We start from the raw sequence: 22003 nt of genomic DNA on the forward strand, positions 1-22003 counted from the left end.
CATGGGTTGAAATGGTCTGTTACTGTGCTGTATGCCTAAAAAAGTAATCATAATATTGTAGCAACGCTATAGGTAGACTACAGCTCCCAGAAGTCTAGTGAACCGGCATGATGTGGCGTGCGTGATTCAGTGCTTTAAAAAAATACATTCGTGACTTGAGTAAATGAGTTTTGATCTACCTGTCACTGTGTGTGTCATTATTTCATGCTCACCAGACACCCCTGTATTTTCAGTGGCTACAACATGTTGTGTTCTCAAAAACACATCTCATTCAACCAGCATCGTGGCAAAGCTCCTCATGTTGTGTTCTCACAGTTAAATGGACCCTAGTTCAATTCTGACCTCTGGCACTGTCTGTGTGGGAGTTTACATCTTCTTTCTATTCCAGCACAAATTTCCTCTGGGTTTTCCAGTTTCGTCACATGATTCAACGATATTCAGGTTCATCAATTACTTAATCCTCTGCAAATTGACAATTATTGTGTGGTAGAATCTGGGAGGGTTGGGAGTTATTCAGGTGAGTGTGTGCAGAATGAAATGGTCAGATTGTAGAATGGAGCCAAGACAAATTAATGAAGTAGAATATGCGGACCCGTAGAGGATGGGTGTGGATAGTTGCTTGCTGTGACAAAGAATCAGGAGGTGCGGAGAATAGCAGAGGAGGCAGACAAGAGATAGGAGGGAAGGCAATGAAAATTGGGCTGACATACAAAGACAGAGCAGGGAGAGCAGAAACTTAGCTGGGCCGGCGCGATTAAAGTAGCTGTTGCAGCGCCAGTGACCGGGGCTCGAATCCCGTGCTCTCTGTAAGGAGCTTGCACTGTCTCCCCGTGTCGGTGTGGGTTTTATTTGTGTGCTCTGGTTTCCTCCCCCTTCAAAAATGTACAGGGGTTGTATGTTAATTGAGAGTGATTGGGCGGTGCAGCCAATAGGCCTGTTACTGTATGTCTAAATTTATAAAACATTCAAGCCAGAGGTTTTGAGATTAGGATAATTCCAGAATCTTGAGTTGAGATGCGTACACTCTCAATAATGGTCACATTTACTTACAAACCCATTTCAATAAATCTAACCCTTAAGAATATAAAAAGATGCTTGTGACATTTATGCGATATTTCCTTTTTAACTATTGACCAGACAGTGATTGTAGTCTCTAAATCAGGAAAAAGTGATGATTACTGTTGCAGAACTGTTTCTCGATGTTCTTTAGTTTAGTTTATTTATACAGCACATTTAAAACAACTCACGTTGACCAAAGTGCTGTGCGGACCAAAAATTGCTTTTTAACTTAAGCAGCTATTTCAAGTGCAGTATAAAACAGGTCCCCGAGGTTTAGAATTGGACATGCAACATGGTAACCATCAACAACCACCTCAAAACATTTGCGAGTCCAAGCTCCTAAGTTGGCTGATCTGAGGGGTCTTGAGATTATGAGATCCGTGATGTAGGAGGGGGCTGGTCCATTAAGGGCTTTGTAAACAAACTGGAGACCTTGAAAATATGTCCTGAGCCATACTGGCAGCCAGTGGAGGGAGGCCAGAACAGGGGTGACAGGGTCCCTCCTCTTGGCTCCTGTCAGGAGCCTCGCTGCTGCATTTGGAACCAGTTGCACCCGGGATAATGATGACTGACTAATCCTGTATATAGGGAGTTAGAGTAGTCTAAACGGGAGAAAATGAGGACGTGGATAATTTTCTCAAGGTCTTTCAGTGACAGGAATGATTTGATTTTGGCAATAGTGCGGAGCTGGAAAAAGCACAATTTACTACCGCATTGACTTGTTTGTCAAACTTGAAAGTGGAATTGAACATCACACCGAGGGATTTGACATGGTTTAATGAGGGTGGATAAGTTGCCAAGGATTTTGGTGGAGTTGGGGGGGTGTGCGCAAATAAGATGATCTCGGATTTGCAATCGTTTAGCTGCAGGATATTTTGAGCCATCCAGCATTTTATGTCCTCCAGACAGTCATTGATGCTGGTCATCTTTTCTTGGTCATTGGGCTTCAGGGGACAATAGAGCTGGGTGCTACTAGTGTAGCAGTGGAAAGAGATGCCATGTTTTTGGATGATATAGTTATGTATAAGGAGAAGAGAATCAGGTCCAGAACAGACCCTTGTGGGACCCTGCAGGAAAGGGTAGCAGAGGAGGATGAAAATTTGCCCATGTTGACTGAGCTAAGATTTAAACCAGTTCAGGGCCATGCCATCAACACTGACCCTCTGCCGGAGGCAAGATCCACCATATCGATTGCTGCACTAAGGCCGAGGAGAATTAGAATGGTGGAGCTCCCTGAGTCAGTGGCAAGGAGCAGGTCATTATATACTCTTAGTAAGGCCGACTCCTGTAGGGACTCTTCATTCTAATTTTTCTTCCCCTTTCCTTGCACCCATTCAGGGGTTAAGCTCAAGGACACATTGGGGTGATGCTACGAAGGCCCTGTACCATGCAATGAAACTCCAGACTTCTGCTTCAGAGTACGGAATTTAAAGAAAAGGTTCCCCCATCCCATAAACATTGTTGTCCAATGTTTTCCAGTCGTTTTACACCCTTTGACCAATCGGCAGAGCAGCATGAGCTGCGAATGAGGCCCCCCTTTAAGTTGGAGATGGATACTGCAGGAGGACGCTGGTCTTTGGCATCATTTACATGGATCCAGAGTAAGGAAGGAGCGGTGTTTTTGAAATTTATGGTGAAAATGCAGGTATCTTCACCGAATAGGTCTCACAAAAGAATGTTTCTGAAGCAGTCAGATTGCTAATTTGCTGTTAGATTGCCTGGTTAAATATAAATGTTAAATTTAGACATACAGCATAGTGATAGGCTCTTCCGGTCCACGAGCCTGAGCTGCACAAATACCCCAATTTACCTACGGTTCCCCCCCCCCAACATATTATTTGAAGGGTGGAAAGAAACCAGAGCTCCGCGCAGACACGGGTGAGCTCACAAACTCATTGCAGACAGTGCTGGATTCAAACCCAGGACGCTGGTGCTATAACCACATTGCGCTCACGGCCTCACTAACCGTGCCGTCACCGTGCGCGGTAACAGAGTGATGTTCTGGGGGGAGTGAAAGTTCAGATTTCCATAATTCATTGGCAACGATACACGTCATTACACGGCTCATGTTCGAGGTTACATTTTATCAGTGACTTGACCAAGCAGAGAGTCAGGCAGAAATGTCGTGCGATGCCCCTAATAAAATGACAAAGGAGACATGCACTCATACAATAGAGAACTGTAACAAGATAACATGACCCACACTGACCCGGCAGTTGCTCAATTCTTCAGCAGACAAGATCAATGTTCCACATTTTTTTCCGGGGAGGCCCCTATAGACATGAGAAGAGAACAGACCATCATTTATCAGCTAAAGACAGCACAGTTTATTAGAGAGACCCAGAAAAATGACAGATTAAGGCCTACGAGCCATCCTACCACACACAATTAAAAACAGACTTTTAGCCTCTGAGGTTTGCTGTGGCAGCTTTGCACCTTATTAAAACTTGACTGCTTTTGTTAATTAGAAGTAAAATCAGAAATTATTTATTCTCCTATTTCATTGCAACACCTCATTTCATAGAAACATTACTGTTTACGTAGCAAGTGCTCATCCCACTGAGTTGGTGCTGGCCCACTGTAGAGCAATCCACTTCGTACACTTTTTTCTGCAAATATTTCTGCTTTGACGTTTTTTTTCGAGTTCCTTTTAAAAGCCACAACTGAATGGGCATCCACCACACCATTAGATGGTCCAGTAAAATCCCCGATATCTGGAATCCAAGCCACCGGCAAATTAATCGCGGAAAATGACTGGGTTAAATAAAATGCAGTACAAAAGTTTAAAGTTGCTTTCCACCCCGGTGGTTCGTTCGCCAATCACACAACACACAATCTCAATCAATGGGAAAATTCATTTCTCTGCCATCTCCCAATCCCCATAGGTGCTGGAACAGTACAGATCTCAATTGCCCAACCTCATTTATTCTAATTAGAGAGAGAGAGAGAGAGAGAGAGAGCACAAAATTCAAAGTTGTCTTCTTGTGTTGCTTGCAGAGAGAGGAACAACGGCTTGGTCCGGATCCTTCTTCCTGCCTTCGGAACCTTCATCCCTTTTGAAATCCCAACATCCTAAACTGTCTTCCAGATCATGACTCATGCTCTGGGCCTTCTTCCACTTCATAGCATCACCCAGTGGTAGTTTATCATCCAAGTCCAGAAATTTTTAGATCATTTTCTGCACATACTCAGTCCATCTCCCACTCTCTCAGCCGTCCACCTTCACCTTGGCTCTCTAAGGCAAACTGCCACTTTTTAACATAAAACCACGCAACACAGGCCAATACACAACACAGAACTCTGTAACACCTCCCCTGCTAAAAGAAATTGGTCCACGAGGACAAATTTTGAACAATTAATGGAAGTAAAATAAAATAAACACTCCTTTTTTTTTAAAGTATGTGATTAGATTCAGATCTACCCAAATTAACATCTTAACAATCTGATATTACATTATCTGTCCCCTTTATGTGTGTAATAATTAAATCATACTCTTGTAATAGTAAGCTCCAATTCAATATCCGTCTGTTCTTATTTTTCATTTTAGACAGAAAAAACTAATGGATTATGATCAGTATATATTATTAATGGTTTTTGGGCAGTACAAATATACACATCAAAATGTTGCAACACTAAAACAAGTGCTAATAACTCCTCAATGGTCGAGTAATTTCGTTGATGGTCATTAAATGTTTTTGAGAAGTACGAAATAGGATGTTCTACTCCATCACCATCCTTTTTCTGTAACAGTACAGCACCAACCACTTCGTCACTGGCGTCCATGGCTAAAGAGAATGGCTTTTCAAAGTTAGGGGACAAAATTACAGGCTAATGGAATAAAATCGCCTTTAACTTCAGAAACACTTCCTGGCATGTATCTGACCAGATAAATTTTTCTTTCTTTACAAGTAGTTTTGTTAATGGGAGTGCAATTTCTGCAAAGTTTTTATAAAATCTATGATAGTAGCCAATCATACCTAGAAATCTCCGAAGAGTTTTCTTATTACCGGGGATAGGAAATGCAGAGATACCCAACACTTTCACTCCAACTGGTGCCACCTGTCCCTGTCCTACCACATAACCCAGATAAATTACAGTGGCATGTCCAAACTCACTCTTGTGCAAATTCACTGTGAGGTGTACTTCCACCAGTCTCTGAAATAACTGCTCTAATTCAAGCATTTGTCCTTCACATGTATCTGTACTAATTACTAAATGATCGATGTAGGCTCCTGTGTGCTCTAAACCCTGAATTACTGCATTAATCTTTCTCTGAAATGTGCCAGGTGCATTTTTCATCCCGAAAGGCATAACATTATACTCATACAATCCTGAAGATGTAACAAACGCAGAAATCTCCCTGCCTCTCTCTGTCAAAGGAACACACCAGTATCCTTTTAAGAGACCAATCTTTGTAAGAAATTTAGCCTTTCTTAACTTATCTATACAATCATCTATTCTGGGGATAGGGAATGCATCAGTCTTTGTCACCATGTTTACTTTTCGATAATCTGTACAAAACCTAATCGAGCCATCTGTCTTAGGCACCAGAACACAGGGTATACTCCAATTTGAACTTGATTTTCAGATTATGTCATTTTTGAGCATATAATCCACCTCTTGATCCAACAATCTTCTCTTTTCCTAATTAACTCAGTAAGGATGCTGCTTAATAGGCTTAGCATCACCAACCTCCACATCATGACAAGCCACAGTAGTTCTTTTTGGAATATCTGGGAATATATCCTTAAATTTCATAAGTAATGTCTTCATTTCTTCCCTTTCTGATTTAGTCAAATGCATTAACTTGGTGTCTAAGTTTTGCAAAACTATGGAATTTTCTAGCCTGGGGCTTATCACTTTCTGTACTCCATGACCTTCCATGAAACTTATCTCCTCCTTAATTTCCTCTATAACTAGCACCTTGGTTGGAATCTTAGTCTCCTCCTCAGTCATTTTCTCAAAGTAAGGTTTAAGCATGTTCATGCGACAGACTTGTGTCTCTCTTCAATGATCAGGCGTCTCAATGACATAGGTGACCTGGTTAATTTTTGATTTCACTTTATATGGTCCTGAAAACTGAGCTCTCAAAGGGTTTAACTGCATTGGAAACAAAACCAATACTTTGTTGCCAGGTTTAATGTCCCTAATTTTTGCTTTTTGAACTTACCGAATTTTCATTTTTCCCTGAGCAGTTTTTAAAATTTTCCTTGCCATCTCGCAAGCCTGATTTTAAATTTGAAAACATAATCCAACAGATATGATTGTATATCATTATGTATCCACTGTTCCTTCAACAATAGTAATGAACCCCTGACTTCATGACCAAACACCAACTCAAATGGACTAAAGCCAAGAGCTTCTGATAACAAATGGATTCCTTCATCCCAATCTTTATTATTTTCCATGCAATAAGCCCTCATCATATTTTTCACAGTTAAATGGAACCTTTCCAAGGCCCCTTGACTTTCAGGATGATAGGCAGACGACACAATTTGATGGGCTCCCAATTCATACACCACCTGTTGAAATATTCCAGACATAAAATGACTCCCTTGGTCTGATTGAATTTCCCTTGGTAGGCCAAACAGTGTGAAAAATTTTAGCATAACCTTCACAATCGTATTTGCTTTAATGTTTCTCAGGGGAATAGCCTCTGGAAACCTTGAAGCTGGGCACGAGTGTTAACAAATATTAATTTCCTGCTTTGGTTTTTGGCAATGGGCCAACACAATCCACTATCACTTTTGAGAAGGGCTCCCTGAAAGCAGGGATGGGTTGTAAAGGTGCCACTGGTGGTCTTTGATTAGGCTTGCCCACCAGTTGATAAGTGTGACAGGTTCTACGAAAGTTCACAACATTCTTTCTTAATTTCGGCCAATAAAACTGTTTCCTTATCTTTTCTACCTTCTTCTTCACTACAAGATGACCTCCTAAAGGTGTACTATAAGCCATCTTTAATATTTCATTCCTGTAAGTTTTGGGAATTACAATTTGCCTTACTACCACCGACTTTTCACTGGCAGGTATCACTTGTGGTCTCCACTTTCTCATCAACATTCCATCTTAAACAAAGTAACCTACTGGCACAATTTCAATTTCCTGGTTAGACAGAATCTTATCTCTTATCCCAACAAGATCAGGATCATGCTTTTGTCTGGCTATTAATTCTTCTCTTGACTACACTTGGTCAATCAGTCAACCTGAATGAATCAAGCCCCATCTGGTCAGGTGTCAATCACCCTCCGGGATATAAGCCTGCGCTGGCCTCTGAAGTCTCACTCAGAGTTACTGCAGCAACAGCCAGCCTGACTCTGTGGAAGTCTTTGTGGATTAAAGCCTTTTGTACAGTCTTTACCTTGTGTGTGTGTGGTTCTGTCTAACAGTGCACCACAATTTAATCAACAAAGATTTTTTTCCCACGGCTGCCATGGAAAAACTCCTGAGCGCAGGAAGCCTTGAAGTTGACCTACACCACCTGGAAGCCCAGACATGCTTTGAGATCTGGAGGCACGCGGTCGAAGCAATCATTGAGGCGTACGCAGATGGCATCCTGGACTCAGATCAGAAGAAGCTCATTCTACTCTGATCAAAACTGGGTCCCCATGCTTTCCAGGCAACCAAAGCCTGCTCCATACAAAGAAGCAATGGACACTCTCGAGACTTTGTACAAGCCCCCTATGAATGTGGTCTTTACAAGATACCTCCTCAATACCCTAACCTAACAACCCGGGAAGACAGTTGAGTCTTACTTGGGACACCTGTGAGAGTTGGCCCGAACGTGTCTGGTTGAACCTGGGGTAGGCACAGAGAGCATCGAGAGGCTGATCCGTGACGCCTTCGTCTGAGGGCTACGCTCGAGGGCCATCTGGCAGAAGCTGCTGGAAGATAGCATCTACACCCTGGCCAAGACCGTGGAAGTGGTCCGAACCCTGAAAGCTGCAGCCCTGCACATTGAAGCCTTCGATTCCAGACTCCCCCATGCTCCCTCATGGCTGCCTCACATGGCAGCTGCAGCCCTAGACCGAGGTGGGGAAGAGAACATTGCTGTGGTGGGTGCCCGGCACCCCTGTAAGTACTGTGGGTCCTGGTGTGGGTCAGATGGACGATCGCATAAAAACTGCCCAGCTAGGAATCGGTACTGTTCCCAATGTGGCAAGAAGGGCCACTTTGCTAAAGTGTGCCTCTCAAACCCAGCCGACAGCTCTGCGTCCCTCTACGACCCCCCCCACCTCCCCCGCAGACCCCTCCATGTGTGCATGCCGGGCAACGCCATTGTCTCCGCTACCACTTCCGCCTTCCCTGACCTAGATGGTGCAGCATCCAGCCCCGCCAGCAACGATTGCCACATGTGCCCTGTGCACCTGGACCAGCCCCCACTCTCACCAGCACCCCTCGCCGAAGACATCACTTCCAGCTGATGGAGTGATGTCACTTACCCCTGGCGCAAGGAACAAGGCTGGGGAAAGAGGCCAGCCACGGCACAGGCCCCCATGTGATGCCGCCATCTTGGGCCACGCATTGGCCAACATGGAGGCCCTCCAATGATGATAGGGATGACGTGGTCAACACGGGCGATGACCAGGCCACCCTACTGACACTCCCCACACCTCCGGATGCCATAGATCACCGCACACAACCGGAGAGCGATGACTCCGATCCCGAGATGGTCCTGGCTGCCACCACTCTGACTAGGAACATCCCCCATGACCTTGGGCGCTCTATGATGGACGTGCAAGTCAACCGACAGGTAACAAAGTGCCTGTTCGACAGTGGCAGCACTAAGTTTCATTCACCTGAGCGTGGCCCACTCTCTGAAACTAGAAGTCCACCCCAACACCTTTTCGATCGCCCTCGATGCCAAGGACAAGACTGTTTGTACCCTTGGACGCTGCTCAGCTGATATAACTGTGGGATGGGAGACATACACAGAGTTCAGGTTCCTGGTCATGCCTGAACTCTGCACCCCAGTCCTCCTGGGCCTGGATTTCCAGTGCCGCCTGCAGAGTGTCACCCTTGCCTTCGGGGGGCCCCAACCTCCACTCACGCTACACAGCGTGCCGACCTACCAGCCCTGGCCAACCTGCAGCCTCTCCACACTACGCATCACACCCCCGGCATTCTTCACACACCTTACGCCAGGCTGCAAGCCGATCACTGCCAGAAGTAGGCACTATTGCGCTGCAGATAGAGACTTTATTAAGCCGCGTGACGCTTCTGGCTGAAAGCATTATAGAGCCCAGTAACCGCCTTTGGAAAGCCCAAGTCCTGGTGGTCAAAGGGAAAAGTAAGCCGAGGATGGTCATGGATTACAGCCAGACCATAAAACCGGTACACCCAACTGGATGCCTACCCCTGCTGAGGATAGCCAACATGGTCAATGAGATAGCCCGCTACCGGGTTTTTGCCACAATTGATCTGAAGTCGGCTTATCACCAAATCCCCATCCTTCCAAGGGACAAGCCCTGTACCACCTTCGAGGCGGACGGGCGCCTGTACCAGTTCCGCCAAGTTCCCTTTGGGGTCACGAACAGGGTCTCCATTTTTCAGTGGGAGATGGATCGTATGATAGACTGGCACAAGCTGAAGGAGATGTTCCTGTACTGGATAACATCACTACCTGCGGCCGTGACCAACAGGACCATGATGCCAACCTGGAGAAATTCTTCCACACGGCCGGGGAGCTGAACCTCACTTACAACAAGACGAAGTGTGTGTTCAGCACCACCCGCCTCGCCATCCTGCGGTACATCGAGCCCCATGGGATTATTGGCCCAGACCCAGAGTGGGTGCGCCCATTAATGGAGCTACCTCTTCCCTCTATGCTAAAGGCCCTCCGCAGGTGCCTTGGCTTATTCTCCTATACTTGCAGTGAGTTCCCCGCTTCTAGGACATGGTTTGCCCACTGGCCCAGGCTACAACTTTTCCCCTCCCACCTGAGGAACAGGCAGTTTCATGCACATCAGGCAGGACATCGCAGATGCCACAATGCAGGCTGTGGTTGAGGACTTCCCTTTCCAGGTGGAGAGCGATGCCTCCGATGTAGCCCTCGACGCTACTCTCAACCAAGAGGGGGCAGGGGGCGGGGGCGCCCCATTGCCTTCTTCTCTAGAACCCTCCATGGCTACGAACTAGGGCATTCCACCATTGAAAACGAGGCCCAGGCAATTGTGGAAGCGGTCCGCCACTGGCGCCACTACCTGGCCGGCAGGAGATTCAACCTCCTCACCGACCAGCAGGCCATGATGTTCAATATTTAACACCACCCACAAGAGCAAGATCAAGAACGACAAGATCTTGCGCTGGAGAGTTGAGCTGGCAACCTACAGCTACAAAATCCAGTACCACCCCGGAAAGTTTAATGACTCCCCTGATGCCCTCTCTCGGACCTGTACGCCTACACACGATGACAAGCTGTAGGCACTGAATGAGTCCCTTTGCCATCTGGGCGTCACCAGGTTGTATTATTTCATTAAATGCCAAAACCTGCTGTATACCATCAGGGACGTCAGGGACATGAATGAGGCCTGCCGGATCTGTGCGGAGAGTAAATCCTGCTTCTTCCGCCTGCCCCAGGCCCATTTCGTAAAGGTCACTTGGCCCTTCGAGTGCTTCGGCATGAATTTTAAAGGGCCCCTGCCTTCAACGAACTGAAACGTCTACTTCTTCACGGTAGTGGACGAGTACTACTGCTTCCCTTTCACTATCCTTTGCCCGGATACCTCCATGGCCACCATCACCATGGCCCCGGAGCAGATCTTCACCATGTTTGGCTACCCCGCTTTCATCCACAGCGACCGGGGATCTCCCTTTATGAGTAATGAACTGAGCCAGTACCTGACGGTGAAGGACATCACGACTAGTCGCATGACTAGTTATAACCCAAGAGGCAATGGGCAAGTGGAATGCGAAAATGGGGTGGTCTGGAAGGCAGTCTCCTGGTCCTCAAGTCAAAAGGGTGGGCTGTTGAATACTGGCAGGATGCCTTGCTCGAGGTGCTCCATGCCATTAGGTCACTTCTGTGTACGACTACCAACGAGATCTCCAATGAATGCCTGTTTTCATTCCCCAGGAAGTCAGTGACTGGAATGTCCCTCCCAGCATGTCTTGCATCCCTGGGACTGGTGCTCCTGCGTAAGCACGTACAAGTATACAAGGCTGAATCCCTTGTCGAGCAGGGTTTCCTCCTACACGCGAACCACAACTATGCTCACGTTAGGTTCGGCAGTGGCAGGGAGGACACCGTCTCAACCAGAGACCTGGCACCAGGAGGTGCACCCACCATTCCTCAGCATCCATCAGCTCAGGACGACATTGACTGGGCAAACATCCCCGTCCCCAGGCAGCTTTGGGATGCACAGGACCTCCTTCACCACCAGGGGCCCACTTCAGCCATGGGGGACGAACCTGCCCCCCATCCATCCAATACGACTCTCACACGTTGACCTTGGCCACCCCTCCACCTGGCACCACACCAGTCACTCAGACCCCTGCCGTCAGCCCCCCACCTCCCCTCTGACCAGTGACCAGGAGCTAGTCCTACGATAGTCACAGAGACTCCAGCGGCCGCCGGATCATCTCAATCTGTGAATATTGTATTTTTGTATAGTGGGAACAATTCTTTGTTACTGCACCACCACCCCCCCTCCCACCCCGGGACAATTTTAAAGGGGGTGAATGTGGTGGTACACCACCAGCCTACTGCAGGGAGAAACCTCTGTACCTGCAGGAGTGTAAGGGGGACAGGACAACACCAGGCCAGCTGTCAATCAGTCGACCTGAATGGATCAAGCCTCACCCGGTCGGGTGACAATCACCCTCTAGAATATAACCTGCGCCAGCCTCCCGAGTCCTCACTCAGAGTTACTGCAGCTACAGCCAGCCTGGCTCTGTGGAAGTTTTTGTTGATTAAAGCCTGTTGTACAGTCTTTACCTTGTGTGTGTCTGATTCTGGCTAACAGCGCACCACAATACCCCCTCCACACATTCACACTCACACAAACCCCCACACACTAATACACTCCTGCATATACACTCTCACACCCCTGAAATCACCTTTAAGATGCAATATTTAGGCAGTAAGGTAGGTGTCATAATTCTCAGTCTGATCTGTACTTCATTTGAAAGGGATGTCCTTATTATCACGCCAATAATTGGGAAGTTTTATACCCTTCTCACATTTTCAACATGATGAATGCAAAATACATAAAAACCCAAGAAAAGCAGCCAATAGAATTGAGTTAAAAAAACACGATCGTTGGGAAAGAAGAAAACTCCAGTTCCAACCATGATCTCCTGTGCTCTTTTCTGAACGTGTTTTTACCTTTCATGATTAAGTTCCTAACAAAACACACAGAGAAATGAAAGGCCATGCTGGGTGCCAATTAATTTCTAAAATATTCTCATTTAGATCAACACCAACAAATCATTTCAGTAGCAAAGTGCTTACGTTTCTGGTCCAGCCATCCAGAGGCAGGGATTACATATTGTCAGGATCAATTCAAATCCTCTTCCGGCAATCGGGAATTTTAAACAGTTTAATTAATGAATGGAAGATTATGACTGTAAAGTGGCTGTAAGAGCCCATCCAGTTCTCCAATGTCCTTGAGGGAAGGAATCTTACCTGTTGCATTTCTGGCATGATTCCAAAATCCAGGGTCGAAAAGAAGTCTAACATTGACACTGTCCTGGACTGAGGAACTGATTCTTGTGGAAAATACTTTTTTGCATTATAGTCATTGAGCAGAAACAGGCCATTTGGCCCAGCTCATCCATGTGAACCAAGCTAGCCCCAATTGCCTCCATTTGGACCATAACCGTCTACAGCAGTGGTTCCCAACCTTTTCTATCCACTCACATTCTGCTTTAAGTCATCCCTAGGCCATCGATGGTCTGTGATTAGTCAGGGATTGCTCAAGGTGGGATGTGAGTGGGAAGGGAAGGTTGAGAATCACTGCTCTAGACCCAATTGTTACTGAAATATTTTGCTTGAGAAAAATTGTCATTGGCCCATTTCCTTTGGAGTTATGAAACCGTGCACATAATGAGTTAATTATGGATTATTAAAACAGTGGTTTTCAAACTTTTCCTTTCCACCCACATCCCACCTTCAGCAATCACAGAGCAACTATGACATTCGGATTGCTGAAGGTGGTCTGTGAGTGGAAATAAAATGTTTTAAATCACTGGTATAAATAAATATTTCAATCCTAGATGTGCTGAAGGATTCACTATTTGAGGGAAGGCACTCCAGCAAGCAATGGGGGGGAAGGGGGGAGGGGAGTTGGCTCTATGAATGGAGAGGGAAGAAGGTGCAGTGATAGGCTAGGTTTCTTTTCATCTGATTGGAGAAGGCTGAGGGGATTGGGAAGTGGGGCCGATGTGCACAAAATCATGAGGGGAAACACTGATTCCCTTTTGCAGGCATGTCTATTACAAGCAGAAACATTTTTTAAAGAGTACGTTTAAAATTTAGTCATACAGCTCAATAACATGCCCTTTAGCCCCATGAGCTCGAGCCACCCAATCAACCTACAAACCTGTACATTTTGAACGGTGGGAGGAAACCAGAGCAGCCAGACGCAGTCACAGGGAGAACGAACAAACTCTGTGCAGACACAGCCGGATTTGAACCTGCGTTGCTGACACTAACAGTGTGGAACTAACCGCCACGTGCAGGACTATGGAATTTGAAATTTAGAACTTTGTTGAGGGCAAAGTTTCCAACCAGAGAGTTCTGAAATCTGACACACACAGCCTAAGGTGTTGGTAGAGCTAGTTCCTCTCGTGAAATGTAATGAACACTTGAAACTCTATGAGACAGTAGGCTACTGCCAAAAGATGGGATTAGGATAGGTATTTGATGGCTGGCATGGACATTGGTTGGAGGAGCTTGTTTCCATGTTCCATAACTCCATGGATGTTAGCTCTTGCATGACTGTTTGCATCATTTGGGCATGACTTACACTTGGGGAAAAAAAAGTTCCAATGGCCAAAGAACATTCTGCTGTTAAATTCGCTACCAGCTGCCAGCAGGGTCAGAAATAAGTATTATTTGTCCCTGACATAGGTTAAACAGATTTTCAGTTGCACAAAACCACACGGTTGGCATAGTGGTTGGCGCAACGCCTTTACAGCTTCAGCGATTGTGACCGGTCCTCAAATCTCGCGCAGTCTGTAAGGATTTTGTTCTCCCTGTGTCTGCATGCGTCTTCTTCGGGGGCTCCTGTTTCCTCCCAACGTTCAAAACATACTGGGGGTTGTAGGTTAATGGGCTGTAAATTGGGCCGCACAGGCTCGTGGGCCAAAATGGCCTGTTACCGTGCTGTATGTCTAAATTTGAAAAAAAAGTTTCCAGTTTAAAAGCAGAAAGTACTCAAAATGGAACAGGCCAGGCTGCATCCGTGGGGAGAGAGAGTTAATGTCAGGATGAAGACCCTTCAACGGAGCTTGGATCCCAACCAGAAACATTGTTTTTTTTTCTGCCTGCAGATGCTCAGTATTTCCAGCTTTTTCTGCTTTTATTTTTGATTTCCTGCATTTTTAGCGGACGCAGCCCAGGACATCACAGGCAAAACTCTCCCCACAGTGCAGAACATCTACAGGGAACACTGCCATCAGAGGGCAGCAGCAATCATCAAGGATCCATATCGCCCAGCACACGCTCTGTTCTCCCTGCTGCCATCAGGAAAGAGGTATAGGTGCCATAAGACTCACACCACTAGGTTCAGGAACAGCTGCTGCCCCTCCACCACCAGACTCCTCAACAACAAACTCAATCAGGGACTCATTTAAGGACTCTTACTTGTGCACTTTATTGATTTTTTAAAATTCTCTCTGTATTGTATAGTCAGTTTGTTTACATCTGTTTAGAGTTCTTTACTTGATTAAATGTTTATGCTGTGTACAGGTTTCATTTTGCACTACCGATTTGTGGTAATTCTGCCTCACCCTCAAGATAAAGAATCTCAGGGCTCTATGTGATGTCCTGTATGTACTCAACAATAAATCTGAAATCTGATCTGTAGTTTTGTGATTTTCCATTTGTTATGCAAAGAAATGTCTGGCCCCAGCAAACAATATGCTAGTATCTAATAATGTGCATCTCTCTGCCAACTCTTGCCTTCAAGGGAAATCAGAATTCTGTACATACTGTAAATGTGAAAATTCTAGAAACTCCCAGTTGATCAGGCAGCATCTATGGAGTTCTAAACATTGACTCTGTTTCTCTTTCCACTGATGCTAATTGATTTGCTCAGGTGTTTCCTAAATTGTTTGACCCATCCCCATTAAGGACTCACCTTTAAATTCCACCTGCAAGGAACCCTCGCAGGCTGCTCCAGTCAAGGGTGACCCGCACCAGGCCACGGGCTGCGGGACGCCTGCTTGAGGCTGGCAGTAGGGGTACCAGGCTATCGGAACCGGAATGTGAGAGGGTGCTGAGAGCCTCCTGATCACGTCGGAGGCTTTGATCTGGAGCTCGGGCGGCTGATGGTTTCGACTGTGGTCTGTGCACGTGTGGGGGGCACTGGAGGCGAATCCACGGACATCAGCGACTCAAGGTGGGGTGGGGGAGGGGGGGGCAGAAACTGCCTTTTGCTTCTCCTTCTCTGAAAGGGGTGCCTGGCAATTTCTTGCTGATGGCTAATCTTTGTCTGCCTTATGGTAGACTAGAGGACATTTTGTGTAACATTGCATTTTCTGTTTTCTTGCACAGCACTAAGAGAATCATGAATCTTATACTTCAGACATTCTTTCAATATTCAACTTTTGCCTTTGCTTGGCACAAATCAAGCCACCTTTATTTATTGTTCATACCATCCGTGCTTGCATGGTAAAGATGAGATAGCGTTTCTCCAGGACCATGGAGTATATTTACATAAAGACTAGAAGTTAAGACATATACAGTAAAAGTCCACGGTTCACTATCCACATCTGTTCTGGGAATTCAGGTGCCTGATGTCTTGGGGGAAAGAAACTGGACTTCAGGGCCCGAGTGCTACCGTGCCTCCTACCAGATAGCAGTTTACGTGAGGGTTATGTGGAGTCCTTCACAATGTTTATTGCCTTTCACCTGCATCGAATGTTGTAGATGTCCTTCATGGTAGGAAGAGAGCTCCCAATGATCTTTTCTGCTGACTTCACTATCCTCTGGAGAGTCTTCAGGTCTGAGGAGGTACAGCTTCCAAACCAGGTGGTGATGCAGTTGTACATGATGCTCTCAATACACCCTCTGTAGAATGTAGTGAGGATGGAGGGTGGGAGATGGACTTTATATGGGAAATGATGTAATCAGAGATGGTGACGAATCTGATGGCGCAATTTGCACATTCCCTCTGTGCTCACAGGAAAATCCTATTAGACGTGGTCACAGAAACATTCATCCTGCAGAAGTAAATGACAGCCTCATTTTCTTTGTGTGTGTATGTTGTTTACCACTGAGAATTCTATTTTTAGGCATTTCTGAGAAGTGGGGAATTAGCAAGTTGGAATTTTTAAGTGTTCTGTCCAGTCACCATTGTCCAGGCTGTGGAAGATTTTCAGAGACTTCTTCAGCTCATCAATAAAGCAATATGCAGTGGACATGAAGGCAATTAAATAACCATTGGTCGCTGTAATTAGATTACCCACTGGATGTATAGGAAAAATATCGGGCCTTGCTGGAAAGGCCCGAAACTAATGTCTCACTCTTTGATCCACGTTGAACTACCAGGATTTTGACTTAACTGAGATAACTGATCTAAATGCAAATAAAACCATGAGACCACCATATGTGACAGGCCACGACTGACCTGAATATTAAGCCATCTGCTTTCATTAGCAAAGCTGTGGCTTTGGATAAATAATCAAACACTGAGGCACACAGGGATAATTTTCCAATTTTGTGCTTGGGAAACTCCAAATTTGAAGGAAAAACTCTGCAGTACATGATTTTCCAGTCAGTGTTATAAAGGAAGAGGTTGCAAAATTCTTCCAAAATTTCACACACACTGAATTTCAACAGATTATGTGGCAGTAAAGCTCCTATTCGAGAAGGAGGAACCAAAGACAGTTGACCTGACGTCATTTGCTGACAAAAAGTTGTAGGGGGGGGGGATCTTTATTTAGACTGTCCAGGTTGGCTTTTATTAAAAGGAAATCCTTTCCCGGCAAAGCTAAAGTTTTATTGAGGATGCAACCGGCAGTGGAGGCTGAGTGTAAAAAAAAGTGGATAATCAAATGTTGACATCCCGCGGGAAGCTGGGCTTCTGCACCCAGCGGAAAACTGGGCGTCTGCACCCCACGGGAAGATGTGTGTTGACACCCCACAGGAAGCTGGTTGCCTGCACCCCACAGGAAGCTGGGTGTCTCCACCCCAGAGGAAGCTGGGCGTCTGCAAAGAGGTGCGAAGCAAGAGAGGAGCAGATGGAGTAAAATATGAAAGTTACCATGTTTTTCAATTCTGTGGGAAGGAACAGATGATTTCCCTTTTGGAGAGGGGGAGAGAAGTCAGTTCTACAGTAGCAGTTGAGGCTGCAATATGACAAGCTGGCAGTCTTGTTGAAAGACCCCATTTTGAAGATGGGTTGTGAGTTCTGAGTACAGCCTGTTCAAAACCCTTGTAGTCCTTACGAGAGGAAATAGCTGACTGGAGTGTTTCTCCTGAAATGAGGGAAACAAAAGGAACTCTGTGGTTACCTGGAAGAAGAGGTTATCATTTGGAAAACCCATGATGGGGCAAGTTTCCTCGGCAACTGAGCTTGGTTCATGATTTGCCTGGGACTCTGTTAAATGATTTTCCCCGTTGGAAGTGGCTGATCAGAGGGAATCAGTTTGTGTGTGTCCAACGAGCAATGAATCAAGATCAAGACTGAATATTGGCTCCCATCTTCACCAAGGGTTCATGTGTTACTTCAGAGAACATTTACTGTTATCATTTACTGAGCAACAAGGACCTTCCTGAGTGGTAACCAATTACCTTTAAGCACCAGAGCCTGGTGAAAATTCATGAATGTTAAATTCTGTGCACAGTATGAGAATTGCCTGATACCGGTGAACTTGGAGAAATGAAAAGTGAAACAAATAACTTTTCTGAACATATACACATTTCATACATAGAAGGGAGGTTAAGTTAATAGTAATAAGTTTGAGATTGATCCTGTTTTTATGTTTAAAGAAAATTAAAAGTAACATTTGTTTTAAGTAACCATTTTCCTTGGTGAATCTCTATTGCTCCTGGGTTTTGGTTCCTCTGGGCTTGTTAACATTTTAGGTCAAAGATATTCTAGCATTTTGTGTTTTTATTAAAATGGGGTTAGAATGCAGAGGTCACAAGGTCTCTGTGCATTTAAAAATATCTTTGCTGAGACTGCACAAGCAGTATTGAGCAGTTTAATCTTCACACCAGTGGTTCAGCTAGGAAAGTTGGGGGGGGTGGTGGGGTTGCAACGGGAGATCCCAGGGCACAATTTTCAAAAGTGGCACCTTTCCCCACATCCCCGGTCCACCGCCACCCTTCCCCACTCCGCCACCTCCCCTCCCCCACTGCTCCGACGCCGCTGAAACATCAGTGCGGCCCACCATTCAACCACTGAATCACCCTCTGGCATGTGTTGTGGCGCCTTTATTGATGTGCTTGCTCCCCCCCCCCACCAAATGTCAGAACCAAGCTGCGCCCCCATTCTCCGCATGATGAAATCTCCACATTTGACTTGGAAATAGATTTACTGCATTAGCTCCTGGGTGGAGGAGGTTGTCCTCGGAGAAGGGCTCCTCCTTATGGTTTCTACGCCTAAGTTAACAGAGAAACCCTGTAGTGGCTGGCAATCATTCAACATAGCTTATCGTATTCTTCTCTTCAGTCAAGGGAAATCCCAACTAAAAGAAACCATTTACAAACTGATCTTCCAACAATGTACCCTGGACGTCTGAGATATTGTACACATTGCCCAAGAGGTGATAACAGCTGGGAAAAATATAAGCCTTTAAGCAGTAAATTTTAAGTAAGTGCAGTTTAATCATTTTGGAAATTCAACACTATTTAAAGTACAATACAGTGAAATCCCTGGTATCCGGAATTCAAGCAAGAAGCAAAAAAAAAGGAAAATAAATAATAAATTAAAACTGAACAAGGAATGAATAATGAATGAACAATTTTCTCCACCCTCCCCCCCCATCCCAAGTCATCAGGCTCCTAAATTCCCAGTACAATTGCGGATTGTGCGCATGGACTTTCAGTGTCTTAATATTTTAATGCGATAACTGCTTTCCTAACTTGTATCTATGTATGTGGTCCTGGAGAAATGCTATCTCATTCTATACAAGTTTAAAATTGTAACAGTAAATGTTCTCTGAAGTAACACATAAACCCTTGGTGAAGATGGGAGTCAATATTCAGCCTTGGTCAGGCTTTGCTTGTAGCAGGTGTTTGAATAAAATTGTGTTTGAATAAAATGGCTTCACCCAGGATGAAGAGCTGGTTGATGCCGTTCACCGTGGGGATGACTCTCTTCAAGTGTCTCGTTATCCCTGCTGAGTAAGAGTCACCCCGGTCAGAGGCTTTATCTGTAAACTTGGGGAGGGGTTAATTAACTATGATGTTATTGCCCGTGGAGGAGGATGAACCTGCAGATGCAGTGACGGTTAAATGTTTTCAAAGAATGTGACTGAAAATAAAGCAAAATGCTTTAAGGTTTATATATTCATGCAAGTGAAGTTTATTTAGTGTAAGAACAGTATAGTATTTTTGTCTTTTGTCTCATTGTAAGTGTATTAGTTAGGCATTGCAAGAGAAAATCTCAATAAAATATTTATCCGGCATCTACCATTCCTCACAGGGGCTGGATAACACCTGTATTTCAGCTGATATGTTCACCTTATGTCAATGTTTCTGTCTATATTTAAGCCCATGTAAAAGCTGAGGTTAAAAAAAACTTCTTGACAGACTGTAAGGCTCAAGTCCGAAACGTCATTTCTGTATTTTTATCTTTGCTATATAAAGGAGACTATTTGACCTGCTGCTTTTACTTCAACCATGGTGTTGCAGTGAACTGGGATTCACTGGTAGTGTGTTGTGCTGGTGGCTGGCTCCGTGCCCATCTGCTCACATATAATCCTGGTTTCCCATCTAAACCTAGAACCCTTCTGAAGACCACTATTGAACCCTACCCTCAGTTATAAGCTAATAAAAGCATTTGTTCTCCCTCCAGTCGTGAGAACTTTTAATCATGGTACAATTTTATTAGCTTATTCCCTAAATGATGGAAATGCTACTCAAGCCTGGTATGTTGCCGTTAGACCCTCCGTCCCCTGACACGGCTGAGGAGTTCACATACTGGCTAGACTGCTTCCAGGCCTAACTGAACACGACCAAAGAGGTCTTCCACACTGATGAACTCAGGAGGTCCGCACTCATTTCAAGGGTAAGAATGAAAGGGTATGCAGTCATCAGGGACTGCACTATATATGATGCTGCCATCAAGACGTTGAAGGCTAGTTACCTGAAGTTGGAGGTCGAGGTCCTAGCAAGGCACCGACTCGATCTACGAGGCCAGGGGAGACCATCGATGACTGCCTGCTGGATCTGTGGACACTTGCCAAGAAGTGCAGGTATGAAGTGGCTACGGGTCACATTCGTGAGGAAGAACAGATCTGGGACACTCCAGTTGTGGGGGTCCCCTCAAGGCACATGAGGCAGCGACTGCTCGAGTTGGGAAAGACCTGACTAGTTATATTGAACTGGCCAAATTGCTGGAACAGGCCAAGCTCAAGAATGATGACCTCAAAGCCAGTGAGCTCACTCACTCAAGTGAGCCTTTCCAAGGACCGGCTGCTCCTGCTACCCCAGCCCTAACAGCTGCCACTTCCCATGCTAGAAAATGCTTTTTCTGCGGCAAGAGCTAGAACCCCCAATCTCATTGCCCGGCAAAAGATACAGCGTGTTCCATCTGTAGCAAGAAATGGCATTGGGCAAGGGTTTGTCATGCGAGGGGAAGCCCGGGGAAGTCTGCGGCCTACATTGCTCGTGGATCCGATTCCAGCCCCAAGGCGTCTTCCCCGAATTCAGCCGAACCTACTTGCTGTGCTACACGCCGATGGAAGGTGGCAGTGAGGAAACGGTGTAAAAAGGCTCAGCGGCCATCTTGCTGCGACCCAAATTCAAACTTGGCTCCATCATCGTCAGAGGAGGAAGGAAGGTGACCATCTTGCTGCACCACGAGGTTGACACAATCTTACCAACGCAGGGCAACTCAGGATGGTGGGGGCCACTTGAGTGAGGAGCAAGGAGTCTCTGGGACCCTGGCCTCGATGGTCCTAGATCAGGACAGACCTCACCAGCTCAGCAACTCCATAGTGACTGTGAAGGTAAACGGACACTCCACTAAATGCCAAATTGACATGGGGTCCACTGAAAGCTTCATAGACTCAAAGACTGTGCAAAAATACAACTTGAAGATGTATCCTTCTAATTACCGCATTTTCTCGCATCTCATTTGCATTCTACACGTGTTCAACAACATTGTATAGTACACCTGCAATTTAAAGGGGGGGATTCTGTAAATTTTGCCTGTATGTACTTGATGAATTGTGTGCTCTGGGAGTATTGTTGGGTCTTGACTTTCATGTGGCACCTGCAAGCCATTGGACTCTATCGGAAACCTGAAAGATGGAAGATTGCACTTCTACTTATTGTGGTGGGACCTCAAACTCTAGAGATTTTCAGTATGTTTGTTTTTGCCAAGGCAGAAGGCTGGGGCAAGTTTGACAAGGTTATTGAGAAGTTTGATGAACACTGTTCACCAAAGAAAAATGAAACATTCGAGAGTTAATTGTTTTGCTCGTGCACGCAGCTGCAGGGAGAGAACTTTGATTTTAAAAAAAATGGACTTGAAATTAAAAGCAAGAACATGCAATTTTGGACCACTGCAAGATTCAATGATCCATGACCAAATTGTATTTGGGATTA

The 22003-nt window shown here is 45.5% G+C and overlaps 1 protein-coding gene across 7 annotated transcripts in view; it reads right to left on the bottom strand.

Annotated features, from left to right (window-relative positions):
- The window catches only part of LOC138763077 (copine-9-like), a 461486-nt gene that overhangs the window by 94607 nt on the left and 344876 nt on the right, over positions 1–22003 (bottom strand). For all 7 annotated transcript variants that reach the window (XM_069936658.1, XM_069936659.1, XM_069936660.1 and 4 more), the window contains one exon: positions 3269–3332. In XM_069936658.1, coding sequence (XP_069792759.1) covers positions 3269–3332 — 64 coding nt within the window. The remainder of the gene's footprint in view (positions 1–3268; positions 3333–22003) is intronic.

This window comes from Narcine bancroftii, chromosome 5, assembly GCF_036971445.1.
Source record: "Narcine bancroftii isolate sNarBan1 chromosome 5, sNarBan1.hap1, whole genome shotgun sequence".
Taxonomy (NCBI): domain Eukaryota; kingdom Metazoa; phylum Chordata; class Chondrichthyes; order Torpediniformes; family Narcinidae; genus Narcine; species Narcine bancroftii.